The sequence below is a fragment of the Scaptodrosophila lebanonensis genome, unplaced genomic scaffold (assembly GCF_003285725.1).
Source record: "Scaptodrosophila lebanonensis strain 11010-0011.00,11010-0021.00 unplaced genomic scaffold, SlebRS2 tig00000155-arrow-arrow-pilon, whole genome shotgun sequence".
Taxonomy (NCBI): domain Eukaryota; kingdom Metazoa; phylum Arthropoda; class Insecta; order Diptera; family Drosophilidae; genus Scaptodrosophila; species Scaptodrosophila lebanonensis.
In genome coordinates, this window is record NW_022060594.1 from 1,023,605 (window position 1) to 1,050,151 (window position 26,547).

General features: G+C 37.9%; 2 protein-coding genes across 2 annotated transcripts in view; both read left to right on the forward strand.

Annotated features, from left to right (window-relative positions):
- The window catches only part of LOC115629485 (AF4/FMR2 family member 4), a 163,142-nt gene that overhangs the window by 50,796 nt on the left and 85,799 nt on the right, over positions 1-26,547 (forward strand).
- On the forward strand, positions 13,521-15,958 carry LOC115629484 (aminopeptidase N-like). The gene is made up of 3 exons (XM_030525955.1): positions 13,521-14,978; positions 15,047-15,552; positions 15,612-15,958. Exons 1-3 carry the CDS (start codon positions 13,521-13,523, stop codon positions 15,862-15,864), a joined length of 2,217 nt encoding a protein of 738 aa, XP_030381815.1. The 3' UTR covers positions 15,865-15,958.

Consider the following 26,547-nt stretch of genomic DNA (forward strand, 5'->3'; position numbering starts at 1 on the left):
CCGCCCAACCGCCCAACCACCGAGCCGCTCCCACCACAGCCCTGCACTGCACTTTGTCTTTGCCTTTTGCACCATTTTCGCTTGCGTCGCTTTTTCGATTTTTCGGTCAGTGGCAATTGGCCTGCTGTCGACGTTGACGTCGACGTCGACGCCGACGTCGGCCGGAAGAGCCTCCCATTCACCCATCGTGCCCCTCCCTCACTCCTCATTCAATTCCTGTAGCGCTACTTGTGCCCTGCTAGCCCCTCTTATAATTTTCCGGCTGCTTTACGTTGTGTTCTGGTACAGGAAGCTCGTGAATTTCGCGTCGCTCGCCTTTTGTGCCGCACGTTCGCAGCATGAAAATTAATGTCGTATTTATTTTTGTCAATTTGCTGGCCGCTTTTTGTGCTAATTTCTGCTCTAGTTGCCGACCGACCGGCCGGAGGGGTGAGGGGTAAGGGCAGGGATGCGAGCGGGCGAGTATTAAACATAATTCACATGAAGAGCGCGAGCAGCGACCGCAACGAGTTAATTAAGTGGCCACAAGCAACTAAACATAACACTTGGCATATGTTAAGTCTGGCGTGTTGGCCAAAACGGGATGTGGGTCGTCAGGGTCTCTTAATAAAGGAGAAGTCCTCGAACGACAACAGACATACACGCATTGCTGAAATGCAGATCGTTTTAAAATTCCTCAAAAATTAGATCAAAGAGTGGCAGAGAGAAAGGAAATAAAGAGATAGTACAGCTGGTTAGGGATTTGATAGAAATGTAATTAAAGCCGAACGACTCACTATAAAATCTATATATTTGTGTAGAAACACAGGTCCGTCAATCTTCTTCGAAATAGCGAAACAGTCGGATGATTGGTGGAGGAATCTATCCGAACCCGCCTAATATTTCCCCTCCCCTATCAACCCTCCCCCCTTCTAAGTCATACATAAAACAAAATCCCATGCCAATGTTCTTCCATTTTAATTTGCTGATTGTCCATTAGGACAGATTGCAAATATAAAACATGTGTTTATCAAAAAAAAAAAAATAATAAAATAAAATAAATAAATAAAAACTTATTTGTTCTCACGTGTACGATAGTCCGGCGATCATAACATCTGCAACATCTGTTAGGTTTCAATAGGCGTCTTACCTGGTGGCAGCATGTTAAGGCTAAACGAAAACAGCCTTACTAAAAGTTTGGCAAACTCTACTGCTTACTGAGACCACGCTTAAAGCTGAGTTTGTCAAATTTAGCATCTACTGTACAAAGCTATGCTAACTCCCTTTTAAACCTACGGGATTCAACTGTGAGCTTCGATTTTCCGCAGTATCATCAAAGTGCTGCGAGGATTTCAAAATAAAGGGTTCCATAAATCTCATTGATCAAAAGACGTCTCTCTTCCCGCTTGAGCTTCCATTCTGGGTCAACTAGAGTTTCCAAATAAGTTTTAATAATTTTCATCTTCGGAGCCCCACGTTGAATAAGAACAATTATTTAATCTTGTCTTTTGTAAGATGCCAGTAATACTAATTGTCCTTTTAAGCAAACCCACAATTAAAAAGAAAACAATATGTACGACTTGGTTTTGCTTATGTTTTTATGCCCTTTAAATGACTTTACTTTATCTCAGGATTGCAATAATGCCGGCACCAAACATTTTTTTTCCATTCTCATCAACCCTTTAATATTTAAGAACAGACAGCTCGCTCTTCTGCCTTTTGTGCTTAATTCGCTTGGGGATAGAGTCGTGCTTCTTCTTGCGTTTCTTGGCACCTACAAGAAGCCTGAGCACCAAATGAAAAGTGGGCTACTTTTTGGCGTCGTTATGAGAACAGAGTGTAACCAATTGATGGTAACAAAGATTATAGTCCGTTGTTGATCTAAAGAAGTTCCCTCTCTTTTTGAATTGGATGGTTCGACCTTAAGACTAGCCTGACTATCCTTCTGTGCTTCATTCTCTTGGGGATAGAGTCGTGCTTCTTCTTGCGCTTCTTGGCACCTACAAGAAGCCAAATGAAAAGTGGACTACTTTTTGGTATCGTAGTCAGAACAGAATGTTCTATATTATAGCCTGTTATTGATCTAGAGAAATTCCCTATCTTTTTGATTCGGATGGTTCGACCTTAAGACTAGCCTGACTATCCTTCTGCCTTTTGTGCTTCATTATCTAGGGTATAGTCGTGCTTCCAAGCACCAAGTGAACAGTATGCTCTTGATAGTAAATATTGTTGGTACGTTTCCCTATTTTTTTTTTGTATCTAAGAATTCGACTTCAACACTATCCTACCCGTTGGGGTGCTACGAAAATTCGCAGTTACCGAACACTTAGCAACACAATAGCGATGGCTTTCTAGCATTTACTTCGCACTGACCTCAAAACTTAAATTGTCTTTAAAACTGAAATGAGTTGTACTTTGAATTTGTCGTTGCCTGTTTTATCAAAGTACAGCAGCGATGACACCAAAAACCGCCTGACCAGAGCTCTGCAGTCGTCCAAAAATACTCACATAGTATAGCCATGCATACTCGTATATATACTTGTACATATATATGTGCGAGTATATTTATTGTGCAAGCGAGTGTGCAGCAAGGATTTGTGTGCAGTTGGTTGTGGGCGCTGGTGTAGAAGAGTGTGGAAGTATGAGCCGACCACATCATGGCGAGCGCAGTCATTGCGGCTGCAGCGGTTGCGGTTTTCTTGTGCCACTTGCCTTGCGCCTTGCGCCTGGCCCTGTTCCTGTTCCTGGTCCTGCTGCTGGTCCTAGTTCTGGTGCTGCTTTGATAAGCCAAGGTGCGAGCATTGCCCCAAAAGCGATTGCCTTGTCTTAGGCAGCTGACGGCACTCTCAGGCACATGTAACCCACTCCCATGGAAACGAACAATTTAGGGGGCGATGTTTTAGTGCTGGGCTGGCATTGTTGTTGTTGTGTTGTGTTGTTTTTTGTTGCCACTGACGCTGCCGCCACCGCTACCGCTGTCAGTCGTCCCTTTGCTTTTTCATTAGATCATTTGAAATTCTATGCCAAGCAGGCGCTCCGCTTATTTGCATACACATGCAAAACACAAACGGCAGGAGCTAGCAGCAAGCAGTCAGCAGCGAACAGTTAGCAGTAAGTGAAAGCAATGGGGAGGTTTTCCTGGAGCGCGTGTAGCATATACGCATAGGTAAGTAGTTTCCATATCCGTACGTATAAATACACCGGCGGAAAATCAGCATCAGATATGAAAATAATATTTCTATCATGCAGACTTTTTGGCAGCTTTAAGACAGCTTTAAGACCAAGCTGCATTTATCAAATGGTCCATCAGGCAAACAATTTGCACACAAACTCGTGCATTTTTTTCATTTTTCCATTTAATTTGCGTGCAAATTATTATAGATATGACAAATATTTCGTTCCTGCAGACCTTTTGGCATGGAAGCTTTAAGACTGAGCTGCATTTATCAAATGGTCCATCAGGCAAACAATTTGCACACAAACTTGTGCATTTTTATGACTATGTGAGACTACAACAAACCTACTTTTCATTTAATTTGCGTGCAAATTATTATAGATATGACAAATAATTCGTTCCTGTAGACTTCTTGACATGGCAGCTTTTAGACCAAGCTGCTTTTATCAAATGGTCTAACAGGCAAACAATTTGCACACAAACTCGTGCATTTTTATGACTATGCGAGACTACTTTGCATTTAATTTGCGGGCAAATTATTATGCAGACTTTTTGACATGACAAGTTTTTTTAAGACTCAAGCCAATGCCAGCCTGTTGTTTGTTTTAAAATCTAAAAACTTAGTACAACAAGCTGCACTTATTTGGATGGATTTATATCAAATGGTCCAACAGGCAAATAATTAGTACGTGCATTTTAAAAATATGTCATGAATATGTATAAAACAGTAACAACAGCGCTATGAGTTTAGAAAGAGATTACAAATAGAATTATTTTGCATTTGATTTGTGTGCAAACTATTTGCCTGTCTGACCACAGAGAAGTAAGCATCTATGCATGTTGAAAGCAACTGACAATTTTCAATAATAATTCTTATATCTTGCTTGATGGCCTCAACTAGGACCGTTCATATATTTTAAAATATCCGTGTTGCATATATTTTAAATGAATTGATTGGCTTTTAAATTATCGATAATATCGATATGTTTGTTGTTAATTGAGTTTAACAAATATTTACCAAACAAAAGCCAAAGTTCGTCAACACATGAATATGCCATAAAAGTATAAAATGATTAATGATCGACCACAAAAATAGTACATCATGTCTAAAAATCTTTAATGAAATTGAACACAGAGCTATAAGCACGAACAACATGAATATATAAACAAAATAAGAAATGTTATGTTATGCTGTCGCCTTGACAGCGATTATAAAAACTGAAATGTGTCAATTGCAGTTTCTCTCTTTTATCTCAATTATCGTTTTTTGGAACTAAAATAACTCCATCCACAAGTTGTAATCAAAGTGTATTTTATTTGACTTACTTTTTTTTTGTTGTTTTCCTTGGGTGTGTGTATAAATATATAAATGGATAAATGTGTGTGTGTGTGTGCAGAGCACTTTGCTTAGCAGTTGCAACTGCCTGGCAGCCATATTTCAGCACATGGGCAACAGTTGTGGGAATGGGTGGACAGCAGAGGGTGCCGCCATGTAGTGCCGTGTTGAAACAATTCTCAACAATGCAGTGGAGTTTCTTCTTTTTGCTTTCTTTCTTACTTTTTACTCTGCCGTAGACAAGTGTTGGCGTACGTGTGAGTGAGTGTGTATGTGTCTGCAGGTTGCGAGTTATTAAGACAGCTAGCAAAATGGCTGCCGCCGCTTTGGCACACTTTTTCATTTTCGAGTTTTGCATTTTCATTTCTGACTTGAAAATTTATGCATGTCTTTTCCATTTGACATACATTTTGCAGCTAAATTGTGATTGTTTCGAATTTGTTTTGAGGTTTGCATTTGTGTGTCGTTGACTCTCCAGTCAACCGTGTGGCAATTAAATTATTGCAATCACATGTTGGCCGACACTTGCAATTAGTTATCCGATTAGTCTGTGTAAATTGATAAATGTGTAATTATAAAACCTTCTGTTGTTTGTTTACAAATATGTATATATTTTTTTACGTTTACAATAATTAGTTGGCAATTAATGTCATAATAGAACAGCCGAGTTGTGCTTTGGCAATGCATTCAAACATAGTTTATTGATATTGATGGAGGTCCATTTTTTGAGTTTCTTTTTACATTTTTTTCTCGGTTCTTATTGTTTCGCTAAAAGTTTAGTTAATGAATGCCATTTTTGTTTGCCTGCGCCCTCTCACAAAATTTAGATTTAGCGCTCAAACTTTTTAAATGCAACTTCAATTTTATGCTTTTCTCTTCTTTTTGTTTGTTAACGACACGTACAAGTTGCTGAAAGCAACGGCAACGCCAACGCCCAGGTTGTCATTTGCAACTGCAACTGCAGCTCCGGGAGGCCAGCACGTTTAAACAATTCCAAACTTTTATGGCTTTGCACTGCCAATGGCACCGGCACCGTCACCGTCACCCTCTCCCACTTCGCTTCCTCGGACTTCCTCAATCGACCCTCTCTCTCATGGCTGCCCATGCATTTTTGATGCACTCGAGCGCCAAGAAGCTGCGCCATGCATAAGTAATGTACGAATGGGCGGGTATGTGTGATGAGTGGGAGTTGTGGTGCTCTGTGTGGGGGAGAGGGGGTGTCGTTGATACGCCTATCAGGAGCGGCCGGCCGGCAAGGGAAGCAGGGTCGCTGCCTAATTAATTGCTCATTGAGTTCGAGGGTCGTGGTCTGACAAAAATTTTGAATACGTGCCCCATGCCACCAAGCGTTTAATTGCTGTTATTGCTCTTACTGTTCGTTGGTGGCTTATGCCTTGTTTCATTAATTATAAATCATTTCGATTGCAATTAAATGTGGCTCTCGCATTGTTTGCATTTCAAGCGTTTTTACATTGCTGTTTTATTGGCGCATTACCGTGTTATTATTGCTAATGCTCTTATTATTATTATTATTGTTGTTGTTGTTGGTATTATTTAAGCTGTCTGTGTGTGTGTGCGGCAATTATTTGTTGGTCGACATTAATTATGTCGTTTGCGTGCATATTTCGGGTGCCGTTTTTGCCATTTGCCTCTTGTTGCTAATAAAATGTGTAGCATACTTTTGCGGGCAGCATATTACGAGTATCATGGGGGCGGAGGCGTAGCCATCACACCGCCTAATTTCAATTTCTCTTAAACATAAGCACATTCATCATACCTTGACCACAGCCTTTAAGAGTATGCACAGCATTTAAATTGATTTCACAGTCATTTAAAGCGTAAAAACTGGTCTATTAGAGTGCGAGAGTTCAGATAAATTTTCACATCTCTTGAATGCAACACATTTCAAATATTTATGATATTTTCACATTCTCAAAATAAAACTATTTTAAAATATAATCGAAGTTGCAAAGAGAATTAAAATACCACAATGTTCAGATTGTTTAATCATTAAACTCGAAGCTGATTTAAAACTAGAGAAGCAACACTTTTTACTCGTAAATGGTATTGAAAATGTTGCGTGTTTTAAATATAAAGGCTGTTCTAGCTCATTAAAATATACTTTACTTTTGAAAAAAATTTGTTACCGCTCGTGATGAGTGCTACGAATCATCATAAGCTTGTTTAAACAACTCAGAGGTTTAACTCTTGATATTCTACAAAGAATAATCTGAACAGATATTGACATCATGATTTTAAAACTTTTCAAAGCTGATTGCAGACTGTAGTTTCAAATGTTTTACTAAAAACTGCTCACAATGGTAATAATTTTGATTTTTTTTTTTGATAAAACAAAAAAAAACAAATAACATTAGATTTTTAAAACCGGCCTGAAGGCCTATCTACATATATTTTTTGTATATGTATGAAATTTTCTGATTTATGATTAATTCCAAGTTACAAAAGTTAAATGAAAACATTTAGCAAAAATAATATTCGTTTATTCATTAATAATTGTCCACGTTGAAATGCTTTCAATTGCGTAGAAATGTGATGACATTATTAGTATTATATCTCATTTTATATGCAATGCAATCATCATTCTTAATATTTCCTTTGAGCACTTAATTTTGGGACCCACAAGTGGATGCACTTTGGCAAGAGAACAAATAAAATTTATTTTTTCCATCTGTCAAAATGACGGCCATAGCTGGTTCTCCACCAGTCGTGGGCTTGGGAGAGGGAAAGGGAAATGGGGTGCGGGGCTGGGGTTGGAGTTATGCGTACTGTCACGCCAACGCTTGCCAAAAGAGAATAGCGTGTTGTCGGCGCCATCGCCAATGTCGGCGACACAATCGTTAGCTGGCAGTGCAACAACAATGCGCTTAGCTAATAATCTACAATATAGAATATAGAAACGAAACGAAACAGCAACAAAGCTGACACTGAAGTGGAAACATCGGGCAGGCGACATCCGCGTTCATGATAAACCTATATATATATTTATATAAAGTATATATGTATGTATGTTTGTATGTATGTATGTATGGGTGAGCGTGTCTCCGAGTCAGGTGAATGCACTCGAAATGGCTTCGCTGCCATTTCAATCGACTGCAGTCAAGGACAGATCAATAGGTCAGTGACTTTGTTAGTTTGCTTTTATTTGATAAATAAAAAGTTTTATTTCTTTGTGAGATTTTTTCCCATCAACTGATTAACAATTCGACAGACTGACAATGATTTAAAACCTTTCATACTGGTGCTTAATGTTCTTCAAAACAATCGATGTGCATAATTCTTTGAAATTGCACCAAAAAAAAAATGAATACACTCCATTGATTTTTTAACAAATTGGCCTTGGGATTTTCGTGTTTAGAGGCAAGTCCCTGTATGTCCTTATGAGTACATCTGTGCAGCAGAAAGTTTGGGGCGCAGTCTTTTTCTCAGCAGTTTTGGGAGCCCTAAATGAAGAAACTTATCTAACGATCCATGTAGATGCTTACTTTGCAGAAAAAAAGATGTCAGGAGCAAGCTAAAATAATAAGCTCTGAAATGGAATTAATTTTTCTCCTCTACTAACTAATTTTTTTTAGTTTGTTAGGCCTATAATGTCTCTGACCACATATGGCTATGAATCGGGCCATCGGGCTGTCAAATAACATTAACAATAAATAACAAATAACATTTCCCCAACGTGTCGAAGGCATTAAATGACATTTTTGTATAGTTATTTTTGAGGCTTTCTTATTTAATTGTAACATAATACTATTCTTCTCCTTATTTGCAATATAATATATAAAACCAGGGACTGCAAATAATGATTATTTTGTTATTTTTGAACGAAAAAATTAACTTTGAGAAAGCGGGGTCTATCAACATTTTTTTGTCAAATTAAAAAGAGTAATTAATTAATTAACAGTTTATTAATGAAAAATATTCGCCTTGACTCACTGATTAAGGGTATATATAAATTTTGTCTTTAAGAAAAAGTTAAAATTACAAATTTTGATAAAAAAAAAAATAAAACTCAAAGCAGAATCATTATTTTCTAAGTTTTATTTTTTTGCTCAAAAATAATAATTATTGGTAATATTTGAAATAACACTCAAAAATAATAATTAAACTTTTGGTGAATGAATAAAAAATAATCATTAATTATGTAATTTTTTTAATAACACTTATAATGAATACAGTCCCTGTATAAATATGTACATTGTAATCTGTATCGCCAGCACAATATGTTGATTTATTAAAATAAGATAAAAATAAATAAATAAGTATTTTTGGACTTTAGCGACATTAACTAAACATTTGAATACCATACTCTATATTTACTTTTGTAAAGATCGGATTGTAGAAAGGCAGGCCTTCACTTTGTTAAAGAAAAACAGCTAAAACGCCAAAAAGGGAAGGCATCCTGTCTGCTCTCTATTGAATATTTAAGCTCTTGTTAATTATTTGATGAGGCCAAGTTTTTACAGCTACTCGGATTGTTGCTAAACTCTGAATTTTATTGCCTTTTTGTTTAACTATTCGATTAAAATGCAACATCAAATGGCAGCCACAAAGCAAGCATGCAACATTGGTTCAATATCAACACATTGTGTGCGCACAGGAAAACCCAAAAAGGACAAGCGTACATGGTATTTGTTAGTTTCCGTGTGTGTGTGTGTGTGTGAGTGTGTGCGTGCACGAATGCTGCATGCAAAGCCACAATAATCGTGCAGCACAATGAAATCTACTTAATTTCGCAATAACTCGCCGCACAGTTCGATCTGAAAAATAGTCTTGGCCGACAACCCATGAACTCTGGCTCATGCATTTCACATTGGCATTGGTCAGGAGCGGTCGTCCCGGAAGCGTCTCGTGGTCCACAGGGTACGGACTCTCTCTCTACGAGTACGAGGACGGGTATGTTCAGTGGTCGGTGCGCGTTACTTAGTTATTTTGTCTGAAAAATTTATATCCTTGGAGGGCATAAGCGCTTCCGCTTCCGCAGTGTGTGTGTGTGAATGTGAGTCTCTATATATGTTGTCTGCACACTATATGTTCGAGTGTGTGTGTGTGAATGTGAGTCTCTATATATGTTGTCTGCACACTATATGTTCGAGTGTGTGTGTGTGTGTGTAGATATTTTATGGCATTTGCCTATGCGACTGTGGCTAAAGCTGTGACTGTGTCGGTGGCGAGGGGGTGAGGGTGAGGCTGGCTGTTCGGCTGACTGTTTGGTTGGCAGTCAGAATCAGGCGGCACTGCATGTTGTGCCCATAAATCATTTATTTGAAAATTGCTATTGTATTGCGGTTTAATAGCATGTGATCATCAGCAGCAGTAGCCCGGCTCGGCCCGTTTCGCCCTGGCCTGGTGAGCCAGTCAGTCAGTCAGTCAGGCAGTCAGTCAGTCAGTCACACACCTCATGCCGTATTCATAGCTCTGTCTGCCTCGCCTCTGCAACGTCGTTACATTTAATATCCCAAATCGCACGGCAGCGACGAGCACAACGACGAACGCGACGTGCAATGCCAAACCTGCCGCATGCCCCAATACGCCCATTAATTATACTGCCGCACTGTTGTTTCTTTTTTTTCTCTCTCTCTCTCTCTCTCTCTCTTGTTTTTCTTTTTTCTCCTTTCTCTTCCTTGTCCTGCAGAGGGGCGAGCAGAAAAACTAACTTCCGCTGGCCCATGCCCAAAAACTGCCAACGACATATGCCGCACGTTTGTTGCGCCTCTGCCTGTGCCGGTGCCTTTGCTTTTGTCGTTTGCCTCTTTATGCCACTCTTTGTCTGTAAGTGTGTGTGTGTGTGTGTGTGTTTGCGGCGCACTGTGATTGTGTGTGCGTAACGAGGTCATTTGGCTACACACACACGCACAGTAAAGCAAAAATTATGTTATTGGTCAATGTATTTATGAGCCTGCCTGCGGAACTCCACACTTCCCTGCTCTCCATAGGTATGCTTGCTGTTGTCCAGGGTGTCTGCGGCTGTTGCTGTTGCTGTGGTACGCAACGTTGACGGCTGCTGCTGTTGCACGAAAATTGCAAATTCATTTCCACACACACACACACACACTTGAAACGCTAATGACACTGCTCCGAGGGCGGTTAAAGCAAATCTTCTCCGCTTACAAAATAAATAACCAAATTGAAATCTCATTAGTGTCATCGATTTGGTTTTATTTAATAATCAAATACGATAGATATATGAGTTGAAACAATTTTGTTGCGTTTTCCAATTCAATAAAACAATCAAATTTCATTTGCTTTGTTTTAATGAGCTTTTTAATTAGCTTATAAAGCATTATATTTGCAGATTCGAGCTCTGGCTTTGCTTTCATTTGAAAACAAATTATAGCAGTAGCCAATAATTTCCCAAACTAATGTTTGTTTCGAAAAACTGTGCAAAAGACTTCATGCATCACCATTTCTGCAATGGCAGAACTAGTTTGGAATTTCAGTTCAAAACCAGCAATTTATATACATTTTTCACCTGCAGCTACAGATTTTATTTCAATTTATATTTTCATAAAAAATTATTAAAAGCAATCCCAAAGGGGTCAGCACATATTGGCCAACCATATTTAAGCCTGAGCAAGCTTAAAAATTGAAGTAAGCTTTTTTCTAAATATCTATTCTTCATATAAGATCTGTTCTAAGGGGGACAATTATTAAATTAAGAAGTAAGCTGAGTATGAAAAAATCCCTAACCAGACCCAATTCACACTTAGAGTGCTAAACAGAAGGTAAGTTTGTTAAAAAGCACTAATACCAAACTACTTTCTCTATCAGAGTGAATGTTTTTCGCCAAACTATACCGATTTGGAAGAAATATACAACCAAAGTAGATAATTTTATATAGATTACGTGTGCAAAGCTTTTGAAATGTTGTCAGTATTGACGACATTCTGTAAAGTGATGAGTGGAGAGAGGGGGAGGGGAGATTAAAAAAAATATAATAAACTCGTCTTGCCTAGAGACTAGGAGCATCTACATACCAAGTTTGGTTAATGTGTACTCAGCCGTTTCCGAAATCCAGGCGTTCATCCAGACGGACGGACAGGTCTCGATTTACCTCGTCATGCTGATTTCAAATATACACACTTTATTGGGTCGGAGATGCCTCATTCTACCTGTTAGATACTTTGCACAAACCTAATATACCCTTTTTACAGGGTATAAAAACTTTCAACGCCTTCCCGAAACATCTCAAACTAACACTAATGCACTTTTATTTATAAGTACATAGCACATTAAGGCGACAAACTGAACATTGGAATGCACTCTTCTCAATCCATATACCTCTGAGTGTTGTAGGTATTTTTTATTCAAGTGAAATCTCACGCTCTCTTCTTTTAAATGACGTTACTTTATTGATTCGCCACATTTAAGTGGCATTCGCAATGCCTCAGCTGTCCCCAATCTAGTTAATGGCATTAAATAATCAGTGCATAATGTTTACTCAACTGAGCTGCAATCATGCGCGACTATCTCCTGCCAATACTCATAGTCATATTCTTGGCCGCACTTCCCGTGCAAACACAGTCCATAGTCGCGATCAATGCAGTAGGTCCTCGTGAACGTCTCTCCCCGCACATTGTGCCACAGCACTACAAAATAAGCATCACCACATTTGTGGACATGCCAAATGGACCCTATAATGGCACTGTCGAAATTGATTTGAAGGTCCTGCAGCCCGCCCGCATCCTCACTTTCCATGCCAAGACAATGGAAATTGACACAAAGACGGGCATCTCCCTGCACACCAAGTCCAATGGCCGTGCATTGCGGATTCAAAAGGTGGTTATGTGGTCGAAGGAGCAGCAGGTGAATGTGGTGATGGAACAGCCGCTAACTATCGGTAAAGAGTATGTGCTAAGAATTAGGTTTGCAGCCAATCTAAATCGTGAGAATTCCGGCTTCTATCGCGGCTCCTATGTGGATCCCAGAACTACACTAACCGAATGGCTGGCGGCTACGCAATTCGAGCCTATCAATGCCCGGGACGCGTTCCCCTGCTTCGATGATCCCAGATTTAGGACGTCGCACTACATTGAGCTCTCCCACAGTAAGGCGTATAGGGCGTTCAGCAACATGCCCGCACTACATGTTCGCAAGGAGTAAGTAGATATAGAAACAGTTATTGAAACCCGTTTCTTTAGCTTAAACGCAATTAAAACAACAAATTTATTCTTGAAACTAAAGACTCTGGCATCAAGAAGTAGATATGTATTAAATTTTTCCATTAGAGAGAAATCTATGTAGACATGTTCGACAGTCTGTCCGTCTGGATTTCGAATATGGCTGAGCGCACATTAACCAAACTTGGTAGGTAGATGCTCCTAGTCCCTAGGCAACACGAGTTTATTTTATTTTCTCTCCACGCTACAGAATTTCGTCAATACTTTCCACATTTCAAAAGCAAGAGAAACAAAACCTACGCATAGCATACATAATCTTTATATAAATATATACTCTTCTTTCAAATGTTGACACAATTTTACTCCAGTACTGCGCCATAAACTCTTCACTCTTCATCTGCTTCTTTTACTTCTATTATGGGCTCATTAAACTCAGTGCCGGAAGTTTTTCTGGGTACACGGTATTTCACTGTTGGGTTTGCTCGACTCAGTTCAGAAACGGTTTTCAAACTGCAGTCTACAGAAAGTCTCTTCAATTAGAATAGACTCAGAGACTTTCAAAGTTTCTGAAAGCCTTTCACTTAAGCTAATTAGCAAGGCAATAGCGATTTTTATAGCAACGTCTGCCTATTCCAATCGCTCTATCCGCAAAATCATAGCTGCATTTACAATGAAAAAAGGATGAGTAGATGAAAAAATGATGGTAGGCATCAGTCGTCGATTGGTATTTCAAAATTAATATTGTTTTGGTGCAGGATGGAGTGTGAAGGGATGCATACAAATATGTAATGTCTTGCTATATTTCTTTTATCGTCCATTCACTGGAAATATAACAGAACTGTTACTTCTTGTTACCAAACACACTATAATTTAAGTTTGAAAGGTCCGTGTATTAATGCACAAAAAGTATCCGAACAGCCCCGTTGATGCAAAGCTAGTGTGGACCGCTTTTCAAGAGAGTGTGGCCATGCCTACCTACCAGATAGCCTTTTCGTTAAACAAATTCGAAAGTCGAATCTCAAGCGACACGAATAACTCAACAACCTTTAGGACGTGGGCTCGAAAGTACGCGCTCAACCAGACCGAGTATGCAGCGGAAATAGCGCCTCAACTGCTCGAGTTTCTCGAGGTGTTTCTGGAAACGCCCTACGATTTGCCAAAAGTGGACAACCTAGCCCTGCCGGACTTTGCCTATGCATCATCGAGTAACTGGGGCCTCAATATCTTCACAGAGGATGCCATACTCTTTGATGAGAAACGCTGCACCCTGCTGGACAAACAGAGTGTGGCAATGAACATCGCCAAGGAGTTGGCGCATCAATGGTTCGGAAATCTTGTATCCATTGAGTGGTGGCACGATGTTTGGCTCAAGGACGCCTTCGCCGAGTATATTGCCGGCTTTGGCCTGCACATGATCGAACCGAGCTGGTACTACATGGATCGGCGCACCTTGGAGAATGAATTCAAAGTACTAGAGTTGGATGCACACGTACACACAGATCCGGTGGCCACACCGGTGGCCAACGACACGGAAGTCTGGGCCGCCTACGACAAGAACAGCGTGCGGAAGGCAATCGCGCTGCTCGGCATGCTGCACCGCCTGGTCGGCGATGAGATAATAATCAATACCTATCGCCAGTATTTGCAACAGTTTTCCCATAAGACAGCCACCCAAAAGGACTTCTGGACTGTGTCCCAGCGCGAGGCAGATAATGCAGGACGTCTGCCGAAAGGCATGGCTATTGCCCAACTCATGGAGTCCTGGACGCTTCAAATGGGATATCCGATTCTGAATGTGACACGAGACTATAAGAAGCGAACGGCTCGGATCACGCAACAGCGCTTTTTCATCACGCCCCTGCAGGCGACCGATGAGGGCGAGGTAAACGCCACAAAGACCCGCTTCTATTGCTGGTGGGTGCCGCTCAGCTATACGAATGCCTCATCCAAGAACTTCGATTATACACTACCCCGCAGCTGGCTGACGTGCAAGAACAAGAACTTTGCCATGCCGGTGACGATCACAGATGCTGGTGCTCCCCAGGACTGGTTGGTGCTCAACCTAAAGCTCTCAGCCCTGTATCGGGTGAACTACGACAGTCGTAATTGGGAGCTCATAAAGGCGACGCTAGATGGGGACAATTATCAGGCAATTCATAAGATCAATCGCGCCCAGCTGGTGGACGATGCTCTGAATTTGGCGTGGAGCGGTACACTGACCTATCACTTCTCTCTCGGACTTATTGGGTTTCTGAAGCGCGAGGAGGCCTACATGGTGTGGGCAGCGGCTGCCCGCAGCTTGGATCGCGTTAACAACATTGTTAAGAATAGTCCGGCCTATCCCGTGTTCAAGGTGTGTGTCCCCACAATGGATGTGCCCTTATCTCCAGGTCATTTTTTTGTTTGTTGTTTTTGTTGCAGAGCTTTATGCGCGACCTGCTGGGACCTAAATTCGACGAGATTTTTGTAAAACCATCGGCCGGTAATAGTTTGGACACACTCTATCGTGTCATTATTTTCCAGCAAGCCTGTCATTACGAACTACTCGCTTGTGTGAATTTCGCACGTGACGAGTTCGCCAAACTCCGTCGCGTCCCCACACTTAATGCCCCGGATTCCGTGCCCGCAGACATACAAGAGACTCTATTCTGCACGGCCATTCGCTTTGGCAACGAGGCCGACTGGACGTGGCTTAAGAACAATTACATGCGCTCGAATGTGGCCGCCGAACAGAAGCTGATGCTGGCAGCCCTCGGTTGTAGTCGCGACACCTGGAGCCTGGAAATTATGCTTAAATGGACGTTTGCCGGAAAATTGGTCCGAAAACATGCGGCACAGCGCACCTTCAGGGCGGTGGTGAAGAATCCACTTGGCTATCATCTGGCGAAAAAGTTTCTCAGCGAGAATGCCTTCGTCATTCGCAACTTGTAAGTGGTTGAATCGAATTGGATCGATCTGTCTCTTAATATTTGCAATAATTTTCAAGCTGTCAGAACATGACCGGTAGATTGGTGGAAGTAATTAAGCCGCTCTTCGAGGAGGTTTCCACTCAAGAGGATCTCGATTATTGGACCAATTTCTTGCGTTCCCATTTCAAGAATATGCCCGGCATCGAGCGTCTCAAAAAGCTGTTGCTCGAGCTGGGCAAGGATAATATGTTTTGGAGGCGCACAAAATACAACGAGCTATTATCTGCCATACGAAGCCTTATCAAGATAGAAGAAATTCCGGAACTTTAGACGATGCTGAAACTTAGTAATATGAACTTGTAACGACAGAAAAAAATGGTAAAAAAATGGTAAAAAAAAATAAAATTAAAGATCACTTCTTTAATAATAACTTCTTTAATAATAATAATAATAAAATTAAATAAAATATTAAAAAAAAATTTTAAAAAATAAATTAAATAAAAATTAAATATAAGCAAAATAAATTAAATATAAACAAAATAAATGAAATATAAAAAAATCAAATAAAATACAAAAAATAATTGAAAAAAAATTAAATAAAATATAAAGTAATATTAAATAAAATATAAAAAAATAATTAGATATAAAAAAATAAATTAAATATAAAAACAAATAAATTAAATATAAAAACAAATAAATTAAATATAAAAACAAATAAATTAAATATAAAAAAATTAATTAAATACAAAAAACTAAATTAAATATAAAAAAATAAATGAAAACAATAAATAAATAAAAATAGAAATATAAAAAAAATAATAATATGGAAAGAACGAAGCAGTTTTCAGTGTTGAGATATATGCGGATTGTGTGCCTCGAACCGCTTCCTGCAGACAGACAATGAAAGCGATCTGGCGTGGGCTGCAAAGTTTTCTGAATTGAATTATTGAATATTGTCCTTATATTGTTCTATTGTTCAATATAAATACGAGTATGCATAATAGTATTCATTTCAAATGCGTATTAACAACAGAGACTGACTGCCAATTCGCTCACAGCAATCTGGCTTTTATTTGTAAGTCTGCAGCCTTCAGCTTCACAAATGCAATGCCCACACACTGATATTTATAAATACAATATGTGTGTGTATGTATGTGTGAAACAATTCCATTTAGCAACACCTAAACGCTGCTGACGTCATTAGCATGCTGTCGATTGGCACTTAAGGCGCTTAGTTGGCATTGGCGTTGTCGCTGGCTGCAAAAGTTCATGCCGCCATTGCTTATCAAAAGGTTACACAATTTCATTATTATTCATTGATGTCCATGCATGTGTACGTGTATATGTAGGTGTATGTGTAGGTGTATGTGCATGTGTGCGGCCTTTTGCATAACACGCTTGCATAACTGAAGCTGTCGGCCGTTGTTCAGCCTGCGCCAACATTTCCGCGCTTTGAGCATCAATCATATTTTCACATGCATGTCAGCGCACCCACAGTGTGCGTGTGTGTGTGTGTGTGTTTGTGTGTGTGGAACTCAATTTATTTAACATTACTTTGCATGATGTTGGGTGTTAAGCCGAGGGTCCGCATTCTAGGGTTCGACGTTCGCGCGTTGTGGCTGAAAGACTCTCATAGTCAGTCATATGTGAAATGCATGAAAATATACAAACACACAGGACTTTTACACACACACACACACACACCTATGAGTTACCAATTTGTGCATTTATGTATGTGGTGGTGTGTGTGTGTGTGTCGGCACACATTGTTATTTAATAAAATAAAACAAACACGCCACTTGACTGGCATTATTTGAATTGCCTTTTGCATGGTTTGCTGCACCGACCAACTGACTAACTGACCAACTGACTAACTGACAAGCCGACAAACTGACAAACTCACTTGATTGACAGCAATCAGCACAATCAGCGCTCCAATATTGTCTGTTACTAGTGTTATTGTTGTTATTATTGTTGCTATTTCTGCTGAATGCCTTGCGGCTTTTTTCGCACACGGGCACTGTCATTGTCATTGTCGTTGTTGCTGCCTCTGCCCCTGTGCCCCAGTTACCGCCCCTCCTACACCTACTCGTGCCACGCCCAGCCGCATCAAATTTAGCTCAGCTAATTAGCGTCTTATTTGCCTCGTTTATTACGCATACGCCACGTGCACACGGCCAAATGTTAATGAGCTGGGTTCAAATTTCAAAATTTGCGTCAGCACTAAACCCAGCAATACTCATCTAGACACTCTACTACACTGCATAACAAGTTTGCCCTTTTCATAAATGAATAAATTAAATAAATTCATTAATGATTACTATTAATAATAATCATAAATTAATTGTCAAGTTTATTTAACCAATTTAATGATTGTCCACGATGGACAGTTTTAAATAAAAACAATCTGCTGATACAAAAAAAAGTTTTCCCTCTGGTCCCCAAGTCATATATACGAGTGTATTGCCTGCAAGTTAAATATTTTACACACATCTCTACAACAGAGAGATAAGTTTTCATTCGTTTATAGCTGATATAAATGTTCTAAAATTTGTATTCTAAATGATTTTGTATGAAACATATTTTAAATTTTTGTAGGAGTAAAAAAAAATTGTAACATAATTGTTATTGACAAAAAAAAAGTTTATATCAGTCATAGACAAATAATGCTTCAATTTATTAATACAATTATATATAACTGTATTAAATTTGCTTAAATATTTTTCTCGATAATGACTTACGCTTTCGACATAATTAAAGCGAAAAAGAAAGAAAGAAAGAAATTTAAACTAATAACAAGTTGCTGTGAAAATATTTTAGTCTACTTGTAAATTACATATATATAAAGTGGTTATCAATTAAATATAGTAAATAAAGAAGATATTTATATACTCGTATATGTGAGGTGCTGTACGGACGCAAGCAACTGTAAGTGATTTCGTTTGGCAGGACTGGCAGGCGAGCATCTAGAGTCCTTGAGTTGTAATTTTTGATTAATTTGTTGTTAAACGAGTTTTATATTTCATAGTTTTCACACATTTGCTGGAACCAATAGGTCACAACTTGTTAGTATTTAATATTATTTAATAGATGCGACGACATTGTCTATCAAATTTAAATGACACACAGATTTCTTGCATTGTTAAAAGACTTAAAGCCAATGTTTGAAATTTAATATTTGTTTATTATCATTTTATTTATTTATTAATTTATTGACCTACTCTCCTAAGAAAAACTTGAAATTGTTTTTAGCTTTGCTTGAATATGCATTATGTTTGTTATACATTTATTTAAATTCAAATTTAATAGCTAATATTTCATTTGTTGTTATATGGATAGCAAGATTTGTGCGGAATCGCGATTGGATGCGTAATGGTTTTCGACTCATGCGGTAGCTGATTTAAAATGAAGTCCTTTAAAATGCTGTAGAGCATATCTGTTTAAAGCGTTAATTGGACTATTATTTGAGTTTCTATGTTGGTTCTAGCACATCAACAAACAATTCTTTTCCATTTTCTTCCAAATATATAGTATGCTCAACTGATTAGCTCAATCGTTTTCGAGTTGGTTCCAAACGAACATCGATTTTTTCAGAGCTACCAAATTTTCTTAACAAATCTTTATAAACGCAAAATTTCTTCTTCTGATCTATAAACTATTTCTCTGCTCATGCTGAGCTTATAAACTAGTACACCCTTATCCCCTTCCGAGCAAGCTCTTCAATCTCAATTTAATTTCTAATGTGCACTTTAAATGAAATGGGTTTAAATAATGCATAATACAACTATTATTCGTTTGCCCTGTAATTTCAAATGACTACCCAAGCGAGCTAATAGCATTGACATTTGTGCGTTTGGAAATGTGGAGTACTATCTGGCAAGCAAATATACCCTGTGGGTCTCTCGCATCAATGCCAACCAAACATGGCATGTTTAAGTTAAATATTTGACATTGATTAAAGCATGTCAAGCGTCTATTTATATTTGCAATCATCCTATATGAGAGTCTTGAGAAATAACAAATACTTAGTTGCACAATTTTGAATTAAATCAAATAGATGCTTGCGCAGCATTCTACATACTACAAGTACAATATTCTGCAAGTACGAGTACGAGTATATCCTGGAATGAAATATAATGTTGTATTGTGTAATTAGGGAGAGACGGCGACCGAATGAATTGCTTGACCGGCCCACAATGAGTGACGAACATGCAATACTTATTCAAATGTGTGAATGCATTCCATAGAGCATGAAAGCGTAAAGCCTGTCGTTTGTAGTTGGTAGTTCGTAGTTTGTAGTTGGTATTTGATAGTTGGTAGCTGGTAGCTGGACCGCTACTTTGTGACTGGCAAATGTGCAAATGTTAACGCAAGACAACGACGACCACAAAAGAGGAAGACATTAAGCAAGGCAGTATACAGAATGGGTGTGGATGGCTAGAGGATGGACAGAGTATAGAGAGAGAGATAGGGATCCACAAGCATAACCGACAAGCACAAGACATCGCAGCCATAGAGAGTCAAATTCAACCGAGCAGAAGTCAAGCTGGCCAAGCGGACAGTCGCAGCATGGAGGATATGGCCACACAGTCCACACCCACAGCCATACAGCTACAGCTACAGCTACAGATACTCGTACTTACAATTATATGTATATATATATATGTAGAATAGATGGGGGGCCAGGCATTTGAGGACATCTTGTGGCATGCGACAAACATTGTTGGCCATTTACATGTTGTTGATTTTAAGTAACTTCCTTCCTGCTGCTCTGCTCTCGGTTCAGCTCAGCTCAGCTCTGCGCCTTTTTGTTTGTTCGGCCATGTGGCTTCAATATCTCTCTAGTTGTTGTTCTTATTATGTTGACTGTCCTTTTGTTGTTGCTGTTGGAGGCTTTGTTTTATTTAGTTTCATTTAGTGCCCTTTGTTGGGCCTTTTATATATTATTTAAATGCAATCTGTCCTTCTAAGCAGACGCATCGCTGCACCTTCCACAAAAATGTGCCTTTGACTTACGACATTCGAAAAAGCCAGCAAATTAGATAATAAATTTTCGTTTTCGAATCCGACTAAATTATAGACATGTCTTTTAAGCTGTGGTCCTAAATTTATGTGCATGCTCGTACTTTTTTTTTGCATTTCAAGCAAAGCTTTCAGGAATCGAAATACAGTATGTAGGCTGTTGTATTTAATTTCTCTTTCCTAAACTGCATTGCCTAAAATAATTATTTTAAAGTAATTACGACAAACATTGGTATTATTTATATTAAAGTCATTTGCATAGAAATTATAGTTTTACTAACCATTAAAAAGGAAATTCTTTTGGGCCTTCTTAAGTTTAGAGATTTTGTACAAAGGCATTTGGAAATGTATTTAAAAATATAAAAATAAATTTAAAAAAAAAAAACAATTTTTTTAATAAAAAAAATCATTGGCAATCTTGAAGAATGCCACAAACCAACAAATGATGATGATTTGTTATTATTCGTAGAATTCACAATCAAAATCTATTTTCCCCCAAGAAAACTGCAGCTCTACTAAATTTTAAATGCAAACATGTCTTGTAAATGCCAAGCAGTGTCTTAAGAAATATTCAAAAGACAGCTTAGTATCTTGTAATCATGTTGGCGATATTTTTAAAGCAAGAGAGAGCCTAAATATCATTCTTTTTTTTCGTGTAACCCAACACACATAGGGCTCGCATTTCATTCCTTCATTTGTTTTTGCGTTTCAAAACCCCCAGACCGAGGGACCGTTTCCCTTTGCCCCTTGCGACATTTAATATTTGAAATGTGCGGCCAGAGTTTTGTTCAAGTCCCAAGTTCTCGCTAATCCTGCGCTGACAATTCCTAAGCACGAAAGACAACACCATCTCTGCCCCACATTCTCAGCACATTCCCTCTGCCACTCACTTTGCATTTTCAACCCAAATGCCATACCCAGCTGGGTTCCCTACTTTTCTAATTCTCTTGCTCCAGCGTTGACTGCTCCTCTAATTCCTCCCTCTCCTTCTCCTTCTGCTTCTGCTTCCTCCTTTCAGTTCTGTCGTCGCGAAGCCAGCCAATTTCGAAGCGCAAAACCAAACCCAAGTATTAATTACAATTTTGTGGCTTTGCGCGAGGGCTTAGGCTGACATGCTGAACGCCTTCTTCATCTCTGCCATCGAGGTCCCCCTCGGCTTTCCACATCGCTTCGCTCATCTTCCTGCTGTTTGTCTTTTGTGCGCCTAAAAGCTGTCAGCACATTTTCCCGATTACAGCCATTGACCGACCATACGCCCGCCCATAAAAAATGGCGTTGGTCGTAAACGCTTTGCTAAACACACACACACAACCACACATAAAAATCATTGCTGATGCGCTGTCTGCTTCCAGGGCTGCAAGTCCATGACGTCCACCCGCCACCCCTAACAAGCTGATATTTTAGATAATTTACTTAGTGCTCATTAGCAGCGCATTATAAGAAATATTAAATTTTCCGTAATATTTAAGCCCAGTTCATGATTTTCATCAAATTGATAGTTCAATCTTCTTACTTTCCTATGTTCTTATATTCTTATTATTATTGTCATTATGCTGCGGAATCGGACTTTTTTTTTTAAATTTAGTGTTATTAAATTTTTGGAATTTTGTTTATTATGTTGGAGAATTGGCCATAACATGAGAGAGAGAGAGATTTTGACATTTTTATATATAATCTTACAGATTTTTTTTTTTTTAAACTGGAAGGAATTTTTTTTTAAATCATGCTTTATGCGATGGAATTGAACTTTTTAAAAATTGTTTACTGTTATTTAATTTTTTGAATTTTGTTTATTATGTTGGAGAATTGGCATGGAGAATTGGCCATAACATGAGAGAGAGAGAGAGAGATTTTGACACTTTTATATATAATCTTACAGATTTTTTTTTTTAAAACTGGAAGGATTTTTTTTTTAATCATGCTTTATGCGATGTAATTGGACTTTTTAAAAATTGTTTACTGTTATTTAATTTTTTGAATTTTGTTTATTATGTTGGAGAATTGGCATGGAGAATTGGCCATAACATGAGAGAGAGAGAGAGATTTTGACATTTTTATATATAATCTTACAGATTTTTTTTTTTTAAACTGGAAGGAATTTTTTTTTAATCATGCTTTATGCGATGGAATTGGATTTTTTTAAAATTGTTTACTGTTATTTAATTTTTTGAATTTTGTTTATTATGTTGGAGAATTGGCATGGAGAATTGGCCATAACATGAGAGAGATTTTGACATTTTTATATATAAGACCACTCTTACAGATTTTTTTTTTAAAACTTGAAGGAATTTTTTTTAAATCATGCTTTATGCGATGGAATCGGACTTTTTAAAATCAGTTTACTGTTATTTAATTTTTAAATTTTGCTTAGTATGTTGCGAATTGGCATGCAGAATTTTTTATATATATTATATATATATATATATATATATATATATATATATATATATATATATATATATATATATATATATATATATATAAACTGGAAGGAATTTGGAAGGAATCACAGTATGATTGCGGTTGGCTCGTTAAGCTATGCTATTAATATTCTTGATTATTGAAAAGAAATAAGGGATAAGATTTTGCTGATTCTAGCTAGTTCTTTGCTAGCAATGAAATATTTACATTTCGATCAGTTGAGAGAAGAAAAAAACAGAAAAGCAGGTAAGATTTACTTTTGGAAATAATTATGTTTAAACTTTGCTATCAGCTCAGTTCTATTCACAGGTCTAATAAGCACATTATTATTGTATTCCATATGAATAGTGCTTTGATTATTTTATATAGACTAGTTGCCAACTTTTCTAAGCCATCTAATCCTCTAAACCTTTTAGACACATTTCATTTATCTAGTTCATCAGTGGGGGCTAAAATTTCTTCCAACCTCAACATTATTAAAAACTTGAATTGTATTCGCTATTCTGTCCCATTCGGAGGTCAACTTGTTCCACATTGTAGCTCCTCATAGTATTTAGAGCACTGGACTTGAGTCCACCACTTTCCTGTCAAAGGCTTCAAACTCAAGTCGCCCGCAGCCCTGATTTGTTGGACGAGCATTGTTATTATTGGCAAACGGCCTTTACATTTTGCACGTTGCACGTGGGTCCTGGCTCATGGCTCGTGGCTCGAGGCGATAAGAAATGTTTTACAAAATATGGAAACACATGCATGCATACATATAGCATCGGCATGTTTTATTAATTGGAAGTTGGAAGTGTATGTAGATATGTGCATGTTTGTGCTGGTGTTTATGCACCGGCATGACAAAATGTCATAAATAAATTGTCATACATAATAAATGAGTGGCAAATAAATTGAAATTTAATTGAAATGTTGGCCATTAAATGCAACGGAGCCTGACACAAAATAGAATCGATTTGTGAGCCGCTGTGATTGTCTGATTGTGTGATTGGTTGTTGGTTAATTGGAAAAAAAACTGCAATATGCCATTAGATTGCAAAACTGAAGCATTTTTTCCTGTTGTTTTCATCAAATATGCATGAGCCACTAACAGGACATTTCAATCTCATATCCCCATTCCTGTCTATGCTATTTTTTTCAATTTTTTTTACACACATAGCGAATTTTGCTTTACCGACTTTGAGCGTCAAATATTGTTTGAAATCAAATAAAACGGATGAGTAAATAAAAAAGTAGGTGCTACATCCTGATAGTCGTTTGAGGCTCTGCATCAACTGATTGCAAGACCAAGTATAGCTTTAATAAATAAATTAAGAAATAAATTTAAATCATCGCTAATACTTATTATTGATAATATTACTTTTTATTTATTTCTAAAAATCTTGTGTAAATTCATTTTTACAGCGAAAAAGTATTGATATTCATATATTTGGCCATATATTTCTCTTTCAAGGAGAGTTTGGGGAATATTTCTTTGGAATAAGAGCTTAAGTTTAAAAGTTTTAGTAAACCATCAACTAAGTTTCATTTATAACACATCTGCTCAAATTATATTTAACACAGTTTTCACACCTTGTACCCTAAGGTACATAGATACATAAGTATATGACTAGCCTTGCCAGACAAATCGATATAGTATATATATATACGACTGTTTGTCTGTATGACCATCGAGACGTTTGAACCGTAACAGCTATGGCCCCCAAATTTAGTCTGCAAACTTGTCTCATTCAAACGTAAATGAAGTTTTTTATGAATCGTATATAGCCTCAATATTTTATATAGCTGCCTTAGGATTGGTGTAAAAATCGCTCTTAGTTGGAAAACATTTTTGAAATTGAAAAAATCTTAGGCATGTATAGTATTTAGAATTTTTTAATAATCCTTCACTACAATATGAAGTTTCTTTGAAATTGGTTAACTATATCATGCAGCTGTCATAGGAATTATCTGTACACATATCACTTTTTTATACTAAAATTTATTCTGTGTATTTCGGTATCATTAGCCAATTTGGTATTCGGTAGTTTTTTATAATGCCTCATCATACTCTGAGGTTTCATAAAAATCGGTTAGCTATATCATGTAGCTGCCACAGCAATGGTCGGTGGAGAAATCAGCTTGCATAGTACCAACAACTAATTTGTTTATAAATAAATCGTATTGAAATTTTATATTTATCAGTTTTTTATATAGAGCCACAGAATCGGCTAATTATATCATATAGCTGTTATAAAAAGGATTGATAAAACAGAGTTTATTCCAATTGAATGACTGAATTGGCATAAAAAAGATTAAAATTTGCAGTTCAAAAAATAAATGAATTGCCGAGCTTTAGCATTTTTAAACACCATTAAATAAATCTTGTTCTATCTGACAGCAAACTGACGAAATCGTTGTAATTGCTGTTCTGAAAGCAAATTTTAATACCAAAATATATTTAAATTCGGTTAAAAGTTACGCGAAATGCACACGTTTTTATTATTTTTACGATTTAATATAGGTATGTTTTAAAAAAAATATTGCGAAAACATGGCTACATGCGATAGATAAACATTTTTATTGCGACTTTTCCAACACACTTTTATTTCGGTTTTCTTTTACGCGCATCTCAATAAATGTTCGTATTTAAAATTTTCGAATAAGTGCGATAAAAAAAAAAGAAGTACGCTACCGACTGAATTAAATGCAATATGTGCAAATTCTTTCCGATTTCGTTCTCACGCCATGCTGTTATTATTGTTATTGTTGTTGTTTTGTTGATGTATTTGGTTTTCTGATTATCGCTGCACATTTTTGGCCAGTTGTAGTCATTGTTGTTGTTGCTGTTATTATGGCTGCACTTGTGTTTGCATTTTTATTCACTTTTTATTTACTTTGCTGCCCATCCATACCACCACAATCGCAACTCACAGTCCCAGTCATAGCCGTGGCCATAACCATAACCATAGCCATAGCCATAGCCATTGCCCCCCGTAGCCCCATTTGTTGGCCAGTTGCGCATCTTTTTTGTTTGCTGCTATTTTCATAAACCTTTTTCCAGCATGAAATGCAAAAATTTTATAGCACAATACAACTGTGTGTGAGTGTGTGTGTGTGCTCGGATCTGCATTTAAGCTGTAACAGTATATTGTTTTGTTGCTTTTTGCGCTGTTTGTGCTGTTAACGCCATTTTGTTGTGTAATGGCTCAGAAGTTTGTTTGTCAGCAAGGCGCGCTTTTTTCTCCTCCAACTCTTTTTCCTCTCTCTCTCTCTCTCTCTCTCTCTCTCTCTCTATCTATCTCTTCATCTGTCTCTGTTCTGGCTGCCTTGCATGTCTGAGTGTGTGTTCATCGCACAGTATATGAGAGTGTGCCTGAGTGTCTGTGTCTCTCTGTAAGTGTCTGTGTGTGCTTTTTATTGTTTCGTACATTTGGAAGTGCTTTATATCGCACACACACACACACACACACACACACACCCACACACAGATAGAGAAGCAGGAGCAGAGGAAGGGCTGCACATATTTTAATATTTATTAATTTACGCCTTGTTTATTTTGCGCTCCACTGAAGCGCGCCAATTTCG